The following is a 13,110-nucleotide window of genomic DNA, read 5'->3' as shown; positions in this document are numbered from 1 at the left end:
ACACTTTACTAACCATCTCTGATCTAATACACTTTATTAACCAACTGATCTAATACACTTTACTAACCAACTGATCTAATACACTTTACTAACCAACTGATCTAATACACTTTACCAACCAACTCTGATCTAATACACTTTACTAACCAACTCTGATCTAATACACTTTACTAACCATCTCTGATCTAATACACTTTACTAACCAACTGATCTAATACACTTTACTAACCAACTGATCTAATACACTTTACCAACCAACTCTGATCTAATACACTTTACTAACAAACTCTGATCTAATACACTTTACTAACCAACTGATCTAATACACTTTACTAACCATCTCTGATCTAATTCACTTTACTAACCAACTGATCTAATACACTTTACTAACCAACTGATCTAATACACTTTACTAACCAACTCTGATCTAATACACTTTACTAACCAACTGATCTAATACACTTTACTAACCAACTGATCTAATACACTTTACTAACCATCTCTGATCTAATACACTTTACTAACCAACTCTGATCTAATACACTTTACTAACCAACTCTGATCTAATACACTTTACTAACATCTCTGATCTAATACACTTTACTAACCATCTCTGATCTAATACACTTTACTAAACATTTTATCTAAAACACTTTACTAACCAACTGATCTAATACACTTTACTAACCAACTGATCTAATACACTTTACTAACCATCTCTGATCTAATACACTTTACTAAACAACTCTGATCTAATACACTTTACTAACCATCTCTGATCTAATACACTTTACTAAACATTTTATCTAATACACTTTACTAACCAACTGATCTAATACACTTTACTAACCAACTCTGATCTAATATACTTTACTAACCAACTGATCTAATACACTTTACTAACCAACTGATCTAATACACTTTACTAACCATCTCTGATCTAATACACTTTACTAACCAACTCTGATCTAATACACTTTACTAACCAACTCTGATATAATACACTTTACTAACAAACTCTGATCTAATACATTTTACTAACCAACTGATCAATACACTTTACTAACCAACTGATCTAATACACTTTACTAACCATCTCTGATCTAATACACTTTACAAACCATCTCTGATCTAAAACATTTTACTAAACAACTGATCAATACACTTTACTAACCAACTGATCTAATACACTTTACTAACCAACTCTGATCTAATACACTTTACTAAACATTTTATCTAATACACTTTACTAAACAACTGATCAATACACTTTACTAACCAACTGATCTAATACACTTTACTAACCAACTGATCTAATACACTTTACCAACCAACTCTGATCTAATACACTTTACTAACCATCTCTGATCTAATACACTTTTCTAACCAACTCTGATCTAATACACTTTACTACCCAACTCTGATCTAATACACTTTACTAACCAACTGATCTAATACACTTTACTAACCAACTGATCTAATACACTTTACTAACCAACTGATCTAATACACTTTTCTAACCATCTCTGATCTAATACACTTTTCTAACCAACTCTGATCTAATACACTTTACTACCCAACTCTGATCTAATACACTTTACTAACCAACTGATCTAATACACTTTACTAACCAACTGATCTAATACACTTTACTTACCAACTCTGATCTAATACACTTTACTAATTATCTCTGATCTAATACACTTTACTAATCAACTGATCTAATACACTTTACTAACCATCTCTGATCTAATACACTTTACTAACAAACTCTGATCTAATACACTTTACTAAACATTTTATTTAATACACTTTACTAAACAACTGATCTAATACACTTTACTAACAAACTCTGATCTAATACACTTTACTAACCATCTCTGATCTAATACACTTTACTAACAAACTCTGATCTAAAACACTTTACTAACCAACTCTGAACAAATGCGCTATACTAAACACCTCTTGCCCATAACCAACTCTTGCAGAATTCCTACCAAAGTGTCTCCCCCTGTCTTTCATGAATCTAAATTTCTCCCCCATGTCTGCCATGAATCAAAATGTCTCCCTCCTGTCTGCCATGAATCAAAATGTCTCCCCCCTGTCTGCCATGAATCAAAATGTCTCCCCCCTGTCTGCCATCAATCATTAATGCACCTAAAGTATAGTTATGCCTTCTGAGTATTGTCAGGATCCTGACTAACTGAGTTTCCTCTCTCCAGCGATGATGACATCATCTTTGAGGACTTTGCGCGGCAGCGGCTGATCGGAGCAAAAGACGATGAGGATGAGGAGGGTACAGACTCTCCCAAGCTGAACCACAGATAGAGGATGAAGATGCTGTGTTGTTCCTGTGTTGTGGTACAGAGGAGCTACTGTAACCGGAGGGGAGAGAGAGAGAGAGAGAGAGAGAGAGAGAGAGAGAGAGAGGCCCTTTAGAGTCCAGGGAGACCCTTTAAACACACTCACAGTGGTGCCGTTGTCCTGTTCTTGTTCACATTCGTCTTCTCCGTACAGCAAAGATGTTAGAGAGAAAAAGTGTAGAGGAAATGCAGCCTAGGCATGGCGTGGTCTGAGGATGGAGGAGAAGGAGGAGGTCTTGTTAAAAGCAGCACAAAGTTGTGATAAATACACTCCAGTAGTAGCATACATTTAATGACTTTGTTATACATGGTATCATTAGGACTGAACAGGCACATTAAATGACTTTTGTTATACATGGTATCATTAGGACTGAACAGGCACATTAAATGACTTTTGTTATACATGGTATCATTAGGATTGAACAGGCACATTAAATGACTTTTGTTATACATGGTATCATTAGGACTGAACAGGCACATTAAATGACTTTTGTTATACATGGTATCATTAGGACTGAACAGGCATATTAAATGACTTTTGTTATACATGGTATCATTAGGACTGAACAGGCATATTAAATGACTTTTGTTATACATGGTATCATTAGGACTGAACAGGCATATTAAATGACTTTTGTTATACATGGTATCATTAGGATTGAACAGTCATCTTTGTATTGAAATTATATTTAATGTAACTGTAGAATTACTACAGTTCTGGCCTTCATATGTAAGGAAAACTGGAATTTGCTACAAACGACTACAACTACTGCCTAAACCAATGACTTGATAACAGTAATGCACAGAGCAGGACAGTCCACTGCCTCACCCCAAGAGCAGGACTGCACCTATCATACTACTATGGCTGACCCTGTAAAACAACACATTACACTGTACCTATCTGGTGTATGTGACAATATTTTTTTTTCAATATATATATTTCCTTTTCAAACACAGTTCAAACTTTATGCCCATTTACTATTTGTTTTTTTTTTATGTTGTTCATACAGTACACTTTATATAATAATGTATCACATATATAGTATAGTATGTGCTTCAATTGGAATTGATATTTTCTATAAGAGCCAGATAGCCCATAGCCAGCAGAGAGCTGAAGAGCTGGGAATATCATGCATAATGCACACATGCTCCTTGCTAAATTGTTGCTGTTGAAATACCTGGAGATTAAGGGCTGGATTCAATCCATATCTCGGAAGATCAGCGTTAAAATGGAACGGTCATTTCCGATTGAGACGATATATGCAGCGTTTACCGTGAATCTCAGTCTCCTCGAACGCGGCAACATTGCCTTTCAATTTCTATCGAGATATAACAGATCCGCGATAAGGATTGAATCCAGCCCCACCACCCTCTTTCTAGCATGCTACTGGCAAAGACTGTACTACCCCTATAACAAATGTATGGCGATTTAAAGTTGATCGGGTCTCTCTTGAAATACTATGGCTTGTTAGGCCTAGATTCAATCAAATCAAGCGTTAACGGGTGATAGCCGACACCCGCATAGCTGATGTTTTGGCGGTGACGGACGTGGAGCTGTTTTGAAGCTGTCAAATCAGTGAGGAGCTACTCCTGTGATCATTGTCAGGAAGCCACACCCGTCCAACTCGAGTTAGAAGTTCCGAACGAGAAAGTGTATATTGCTTTATAGAAATAATGATGCTCACATTGAAAATCATTAATTGAAATAATGAAGATTTTTATCAGTCTAATCGAGGTGTAGATTATTATCTCACATTCCAGTGTTTGAACTTGTAAACAAGGCTGCATGGGATTTCTCAATGCGACTCCGTGCAGCCAATAGCAATGTCAGCTTTGGGTATAACGCCAGGAGCCGCTTGTTGATTTGACAGCTCTAATGCGGTTCCGCCTCCGACACGGCCGAAACAACCGCTATGCGGGTGTCGGTTAGCACGGATCTGATAGAATCTAGCCCCAAATCTACAGTTCAGATAGAATGCAATGTAGATTTATTGGACATGTAGGATAGGGGTTAGGGTTAGTAACCCGTAGTTAGGATAGGATAATACTGTAGGGGTTAGGGTTAGTAACCCGTAGTTAGGATAGGATAATACTGTAGGGGTTAGGGTTAGTAACCCGTAGTTAGGATAGGATAATACTGAATGGGTTAGGGTTAGTAACCCGTAGTTAGTTAATGTAATATGCCAACATGTGCCATGCTCAATACATGATGGGTCCAGTCTTTTTCAATTATTAAATAAATAGATTTTAAATCACAAGAAGCTTTTGTTGCCCTCAGAGAAATGTATTGTTTATTTATTGAGGTATCAAAACCACCCTGAAATGTGTATTATTATTATTATTATTATTTTATCATAAATTGACATACTACATTTTTGTGAGGGTGGGAAGGAAGAAACCTGTATGTTCAACTGTATCTTTAATAAAATAATATTTGTCGCTACCTGGTATACCTCATAGCTCATTTTTATTTTTTTCGATCTACGATTTCCATGATCTACGATTTCCACAATTTACGATAATAAGATTTCCACGATCTACGATTTCCACAATCTATGATAATAAGATTTCCACGATCTACGATTTCCACAATCTATGATAATAAGATTTCCACGATCTATGATTTCCACAATCTACGATAATATGATTTCCATGATCTACGATAATAAGATTTCCACGATCTACGATAATAAGATTTCCACGAATCTATGATCATACGATTTCCACGATCTACGATAATACGATTTCCATGATCTACGATAATAAGATTTCCACGATCTACGACAATAAGATTTCCACGATCTATGATAATACGATTTTCACGATCTACGATAATAAGAGTTCCACGATCTACGATAATATGATTTCCATGATCTACGATAATAAGATTTCCACGATCTACGACAATAAGATTTCCACGACCTATGATAATACGATTTCCACGATCTACGATAATAAGAGTTCCACGATCTACGATAATAAGATTTCTACGATCTACGATAATAAGATTTCTACGATCTACGATAATATGATTTCCATGATCTATGATAATACGATTTCCACGATCTACGATAATAAGAGTTACACAATCTACGATAATACGATTTCTACGATCTACGATAATATGATTTCCATGATCTACGATAATAAGATTTCCAGACATTGATAATAATATTTCCAGACAGTACGTTTTTCCTGACCATGTCACCTGACCAGGGAAAACTCTGGGGTCCTAATTACAGGCTATAATGAAGGTTCAGAGTTTTTCCTGGCCAGGTCATGAGGTCAGGAAAATACTCCTGGCGCTAATTACTGTATGTAGTAAGATTAGCTTGCTCAGTCTGTAAGGTAGGTTCAATCCCCTCGGTAACCAATAATCCCCACACTGCTAACAAACTATCGTTGGTGGCCAGTCTGCTCTCATTAGCTTTGGCCTTATTAGAACATCCTGGTAGCTGAGGGACTTTAGAAACACTCTCCACTCATTTATTCTGTTCACTGTACACTCCTGTTTTTAGTTGTTTACGAGTGAGAATAATTGGCTTGTTATCTAACTGCACATATAGTATAATGTGGTAAACACATTTGTATCATATAATAATAATAATAATAATAATAACAATAATAACATATATTGTTGTTGTCTTTCAGTTTCTTTAATTAAGGAACAGGTGGAGTAGTATTGGGAGTTGTGACTGTGATCATGGCATAACTGACAAAACACAAGCCAAATGCAAGGGGGATAGTTAGTTAATTTTAGTCATATAGGTATAATTGTGTCATTTTCATACTGTAATATCATGTCAAAGTACTCAGTGTCTTCAGAAAGTATTCACACTCCTTTACTTTTTCCACATTTTATTGTGTTACAAAGTGGGCTTGAAATGAATTTAATTGTGATTTTTTTTTTTTGTCAACGATCTACACAAAATACTCTGAAAGTGAAAGAACATTTTAACAACATAAAAATCTATGGAAATCAAACACTAATATATCTTGATTAGATAAAGTATTCAACCGCCGGAGTCAATACATGTTAGAATCACCGTAGGCAGTGAATACAGCTGTAAGTGTTTCTGGGTAAGTCTCTAAGAGCTTTGCAAACCTGGATTGTACAATATTTGCCCATTATCCTCTCCAGCAACTGAGTTAGGAAGGACGCCAGTATCATTGTAGTGACTGGGTGTATTGAGACAACATCCAAAGTGTAAATATGAATTTCACCATGCTCAAAGGGATATTCAGCGTCTTCTTTTTTTATTTCTTAATTGTTTATCTACCAATAGGTGCCCTTCTTTGAGAGGCATTGGAAAACCTCCCAGGTGTTTGTGGTTAAATCTGTGTTTGAAATTCACTGCTCGACTGAGGGACGTTACAGATAATTGTATGTGTGGGGTACAGAGATGAGGTAGTCATTAAAACAATCATGTTAAACACTATTATTGCACACAGAGTGAGTCCATGTAACTTATTATGTGACTTGTTAAGCAAATCTTTTCTCCTGAACGTATTTAGGCTTGCCATAACAAAGGGGTTGAATACTTCAAGAGTTTCATTCCAAAACGCTATATATCCATTTTCAGAAATGTTGGTAGTTTTGCTTTTATTGTTTAAAGAAATGATCACTATCTGATCATAGGATGAGGTTGTTCAATAACAGACATGTATTTGTATTAAATCTATCACTTGATGGTTTCATTTCAGAAAGACAAATAATCATGTTTCTTTGCTAAATGCTATATATCTGCCTCACTCTCAGAGAAATAAGTAGTACTGCTAGGTTTTACACAGTGAAATGTAACAAATAACTACATTTGTAGTAAGGAAATGTACAAATGATACATTTATGACATCAATATTTAAATGTTAAAAAAGTATGATTCAATAGTACAGTAAAACATTTTACATTTCACATTTTAGTCATTTTTAGCAGATGCTCTTATCCAGAGCGACTTACAGTTAGTGCATTCATCTTAAGATAGCTAGGTGGGACAGCCACATATCACAGTCAAATATACAGGATACCATTCCAGCTAAACATTCCAGCTAAACACTGAGTGTATTGAGTGTACAAAACATTAAGAACACCTTCTCTTTCCTTGAAATAGACTGACCAGGTGAAAGATATGATCCCTTATTGATGCTCACCGGTTTGTGTCAAGAACTGCAACGCTGCTGGGTTTTTCACACTCAACAGTTTCCTGTGTGTATCAAGAATGGTCCACTACCCAAAGGACACAACTGAATGGTCCATCATTCAGCCAACTTGATACAACTGTGGGAAGTATTGGAGTCAACGTGGGGTGAAATTCAATATTAGGAAGGTATTCTTAATGTTTTGTACACTCTGTGTATAGTGTTTTAGCAACTAACAAAAAAACAACTTCATACACATCAAAAATATTTTACACACACATGAACGTACCCATAAGCAATTATTTCTGATGAAAAAACACAAATGTGAAAAATTAGTGGATATAGTGTTTTGTAAATATTGACCCAAGATATTTCAGCTTTTCATTTTTCTATGAATTTGTACAAATGTCTAAAAACATATTTCCACTTTTACATAATGGGGTATTGTGTGTAGATCAGTGACACAAAATCTCAATTTAATAAATTTTTAATTCAGGCTGTAACACAACAAAATGTGGAAAAAAATCAAGGGTGTGAATAATTTCTGAAGGCACCGTAAATATCTAACCCTAACTCTAACACTAACTAAAGTAGAGCTTTGAAAATAATCACATTTCTACAGTAGCAACCTGGACAGTCAATACTTTGTTTACTCTTGTGTTGAACATTTTCAAAATGCGGTTTCGTATTTCCTTTGTCCGGACTCCATAGATAATTGGATTGACACTTGCTGGTAGAGCAATATACATCACCCCTAGCAAAGTATTGATATCAGTTGGAATTTGAATATTCAGATTGCGTGACAGAAAAGTAACAGTACCCACCAGATAGAAACACATTATTACAAGAAGGTGGGTGCCACAAGTATGGAAGGCTTTCCATCTATCCTCCCCTGCTGCTGCCCTCAACACTACATTCAGAATCTTCATGTAGGAAAATACAATGACACAAATATCCATTCCCACAAAACAGATAATCACAGCCAATCCCATAGCATGATTCTTGTCAGTGTTACCACATGCTAGGCTAACCAGGGCCATGTGGTCACAGTAGCAGTGGTGGATCACATTGGATCCACAGAAAGACAGAGAACCAGCTAGCGCAACAAGCAGGGACATTATGGAACCACTCCTTATAACAGTGAACAGCAACAGTCTGACTAACGTGGCAGAGTTGATGACGCGAGCGTAGCGTAGAGGGAAGCAGATGGCCACATAGCGGTCCAGAGCCATGGCCAGGAGGATAGTCGACTCTACTGACGAGAGGAAGTGAGTGAAGAACATCTGAGTCAAACAGCTGGCCAAGGAGATGTCGTTCCAGTCAAACAGAAAGCTGAGCAGCATGTTGGGGATAACGACTGTTGCCACCACAATGTCCACCGCCGCCAGGCCACATATTAGTATATACATGGGGCTGTGGAGGCTCTCCATAATTCTAATCACGTGGATCAACAAAGAATTTCCCACCAAGACCAAAATGTAGATAATGAAAAATGGTAAGAAAAGTTGATGTCTGTACTCGTAGATCTCTGGAAATCCCACAAAGATGAACTCACTGTGTGAAAAATTTATTCCCTGGAATTCTTTAATCATTACACTTTGGGTATTGCCAATTAATTGAGATGAAAAGAAAAAAACTATGTAAAACTTCAACGTTTTCATTGACACAATATTTTCAATACTCTGATATGTATGAATGGTTTACAAATGCCGTAATAAACCCACTTGCTGCTGTTCTGTTTTCTTCTGCTGTTTGGTCGTTGGTCTTTATACCCCAAACCAGACATCCCATGAGACAACATACACAACTTCGACTTCTTATATTGAGCGTGTATATATATTGTATCCAGGCTCTGCTGTAGCCGGCCGCAACCGGGAGACCAATGGGGCGGCGCACAATTGGCCCAGCGTTGTCCAGGGTAGGGGAGGGAATGGCCGGCAGGGAGGTAGCTTAGTTGGTAGAGCATGGCGTTTGCAACGCCAGGGGTGTGGGTTCGATTCCCATGGGGGGCCAGTATGAAAAAAAAATAAGAATAATGTATGCACTAACTGTAAGTCGCTCTGGATAAGAGCGTCTGCTAAATGACGTAAATGTAAATGTATTACTGCACGGTTTTGATTATTACCTGTTATTATTGTCCCTTAACCAGCTCCTCTCTCTGACTCCACCCACCACTAAGTAGTGTTCTTTATCATGGTTCTTTGAGCCGGATGATGTAACCTGTCTAGGGTTGCAAAGGGATTACTAGAAACTTTCTAGGTTTACCAGTAAACTACCAGAATTTGGGTAACTTTCAAGGTTAATTTGTAATTTAATAAGATGACATGTAGTGGTCTTTTTTTGGGTACGTCAGATTATCACAGGTGTCTAATGATCTCTGGCCGTCTGCGTAGGCCGTATCACATGGAAAATATATGAACAAATTAAATAAGATGATTTAAAAATAGAATGACAAAGCTGTAAAACATTATCCTAAATAAAAACCATCAACTTAGTGAATACCATTGGTGTTTAATATGAGGGTTTCTGCATGAAATATCCTTTATATTTTTGTACATACTTTTATTTATTTTACTATGTCAATATGTATTTGTTGTCAATGTTTTGTTGTCAAACTGGTGGAAGTTATGAAAAAAGTCAATAGTTGGAAGCCCAATTCCCCATTCAACCACTGGCGAAATCCCCTCACAATGATCTCAAACTGTGTTTCTAATACACAATTAAATAAAACACAGATGACCCCTTACTAATCAGGAAACTCTTGGGTATGTTGTGGTGGACTGTCAATTGCTTCACAGGAACCTGGTAAAATTATGTTTGTAGTGTAGCTAACCACTGAATGGCCATGAATTCAAAGAAAGCTATATCCACTTTTGGAGCTAACTAATGCTCTCAAATCGTATCCTGATGTCGACAGCAGATGGGAGTTGTATTCATAACATTGCTAACTTAGCTAGCTAACATACATTTAGAGAAAACAAGTTATATTAAGTGGCTGGCTAGCTAGCTAGCGTTAGCAACGTTTGGTGGTCAATGAGACAGAGTTAGCTAACCAGCTAACACGCTCTGCATTTCAGGAATCACTGTAGAAATTACTCCTGGTGCACGGTTAAATTATTTAACATTTAAAAAAAAGAAAACTCTGTTTTTTGCCATAGCCCTGACTGGCTTTCATGCGATTTAAACGTGAGCTTGTCTGAGGTGTCAGACTCAGTTGCTATCCATTGGTGCATTGCAATGGGTTTCCCAAAATTCTGGGGTGGGGCTTAGTGAAGGGTTAATTGAAAATATTGCCATTGTTGATTAGATCCTTTTTTTTATTAATAATCAGGCTATTTTCTCTTGAACCATATGATCTATCTACTACAACCTAATGGACAATATGGACACAGCTATGAAAAAAACGAATACTATATATGAATCTCCAAAATGACTGAAGATTCCGGTAACTTTGGTAAATTACTGGTATCTTTGCAACCCTAAACCTGTCTGACCAGTTTGGGTCAGGAGACACAAAGGAGACTATCCCTAACCCTGACCCTAACCCTGACCCAAACCCAACATGATGAGAGTAGGGAGACCATCCCTAACCCTGACCCTAACCCAACATGAGAGAGTAGGGAGACCATCCCTAGCCCTGACCCAAACCCAACATGATGAGAGTAGGGAGACCATCCCTAACCCTGACCCTAACCCAACATGAGAGAGTAGGGAGACCATCCCTAACCCTGACCCTAACCCTGACCCTAACCCAACATGAGAGAGTAGGGAGACCATCCATAACCCTGACCCTAACCCTGACCCAAACCCAACATGAGAGAGTAGGGAGACCATCCCTAACCCTGACCCAAACCCAACATGATGAGAGAGTAGGGAGACCATCCCTAACCCTGACCCAAACCCAACATGAGAGAGTAGGGAGACCATCCATAACTCTGACCCTAACCCAACATGATGAGAGTAGGGGGACCATCCCTAACCCTGACCCTAACCCAACATGATGAGAGTAGGGAGACCATCCATAACCCTGACCCTAACCCAACATGATGAGAGTAGGGAGACCATCCCTAACCCAACATGATGAGAGAGTAGGGAGACCATCCATAACCCTGACCCAAACCCAACATGAGAGAGTAGGGAGACCATCCATAACCCTGACCCTAACCCAACATGATGAGAGTAGGGAGACCATCCCTAACCCTGACCCTAACCCAACATGATGAGAGTAGGGAGACCATCCCTAACCCTGACCCTAACCCAACATGATGAGAGTAGGGAGACCATCCCTAACCCTGACCCTAACCCAACATGATGAGAGTAGGGAGACCATCCCTAACCCTGACCCAAACCCAACATGATGAGAGAGTAGGGAGACCATCCCTAACCCTGACCCTAACCCAACATGATGAGAGAGTAGGGAGACCATCCCTAACCCTGACCCTAACCCAACATGATGAGAGTAGGGAGACCATCCCTAACCCTGACCCTAACCCAACATGAGAGAGTAGGGAGACCATCCCTAACCCTGACCCTAACCCAACATGATGAGAGTAGGGAGACCATCCCTAACCCTGACCCTAACCCAACATGATGAGAGTAGGGAGACCATCCCTAACCCTGACCCAAACCCAACATGATGAGAGTAGGGAGACCATCCCTAACCCTGACCCTAACCCAACATGATGAGAGTAGGGAGACCATCCCTAACCCTGACCCTAACCCAACATGATGAGAGTAGGGAGACCATCCCTAACCCTGACCCAAACCCAACATGAGAGAGTAGGGAGACCATCCCTAACCCTGACCCTAACCCAACATGATGAGAGTAGGGAGACCATCCCTAACCCTGACCCTAACCCAACATGAGAGAGTAGGGAGACCATCCCTAACCCTGACCCTAACCCAACATGATGAGAGTAGGGAGACCATCCCTAACCCTGACCCTAACCCAACATGATGAGAGTAGGGAGACCATCCCTAACCCTGACCCTAACCCAACATGATGAGAGAGTAGGGAGACCATCCCTAACCCTGACCCTAACCCAACATGAGAGAGTAGGGAGACCATCCCTAACCCTGACCCTAACCCAACATGATGAGTGTAGGGAGACCATCCCTAACCCTGACCCAAACCCAACATGAGAGAGTAGGGAGACCATCCCTAACCCTGACCCTAACCCAACATGATGAGAGAGTAGGGAGACCATCCCTAACCCTGACCCTAACCCAACATGATGAGAGTAGGGAGACCATCCCTAACCCTGACCCAAACCCAACATGAGAGAGTAGGGAGACCATCCCTAACCCTGACCCTAACCCAACATGATGAGAGTAGGGAGACCATCCCTAACCCTGACCCTAACCCAACATGATGAGAGTAGGGAGACCATCCCTAACCCTGACCCTAACCCAACATGATGAGAGTAGGGAGACCATCCCTAACCCTGACCCTAACCCAACATGATGAGAGTAGGGAGACCATCCCTAACCCAACATGATGAGAGTAGGGAGACCATCCCTAACCCTGACCCTAACCCAACATGATGAGAGTAGGGAGACCATCCCTAACCCTGACCCTAACCCAACATGATGAGAGAGTAGGGAGACCATC

General features: G+C 39.2%; 2 protein-coding genes across 2 annotated transcripts in view; one reads left to right on the top strand and one right to left on the bottom strand.

Moving 5' to 3' along the window:
* Positions 1–2,328, top strand: part of LOC311115170 (beta-arrestin-1) — a gene marked incomplete at both ends in the record, with an annotated part of 92,921 nt that extends 90,593 nt beyond the window's left edge. The window contains one exon of the mRNA XM_084190373.1: positions 2,223–2,328. Coding sequence (XP_084046499.1) covers positions 2,223–2,328 — 106 coding nt within the window. The remainder of the gene's footprint in view (positions 1–2,222) is intronic.
* A 5,779-nt stretch (positions 2,329–8,107) lies between these two features.
* Positions 8,108–9,160, bottom strand: LOC311115176 (olfactory receptor 52L1-like; the record flags this gene model as incomplete). The annotated part of the gene is made up of 1 exon (XM_084190382.1): positions 8,108–9,160. The coding sequence occupies one exon, from the start codon at positions 9,158–9,160 to the stop codon at positions 8,108–8,110; it is 1,053 nt and encodes a 350-aa protein (XP_084046508.1).
* Between the last annotated feature and the right edge of the window lie 3,950 nt (positions 9,161–13,110).

The sequence above is a fragment of the Coregonus lavaretus genome, assembly GCF_964263955.1.
Source record: "Coregonus lavaretus genome assembly, contig: HAP1_SCAFFOLD_268, whole genome shotgun sequence".
In the NCBI taxonomy this organism is placed as follows: Eukaryota; Metazoa; Chordata; class Actinopteri; order Salmoniformes; family Salmonidae; genus Coregonus; species Coregonus lavaretus.
This window is presented reverse-complemented; position numbering and strand designations above follow the sequence as displayed.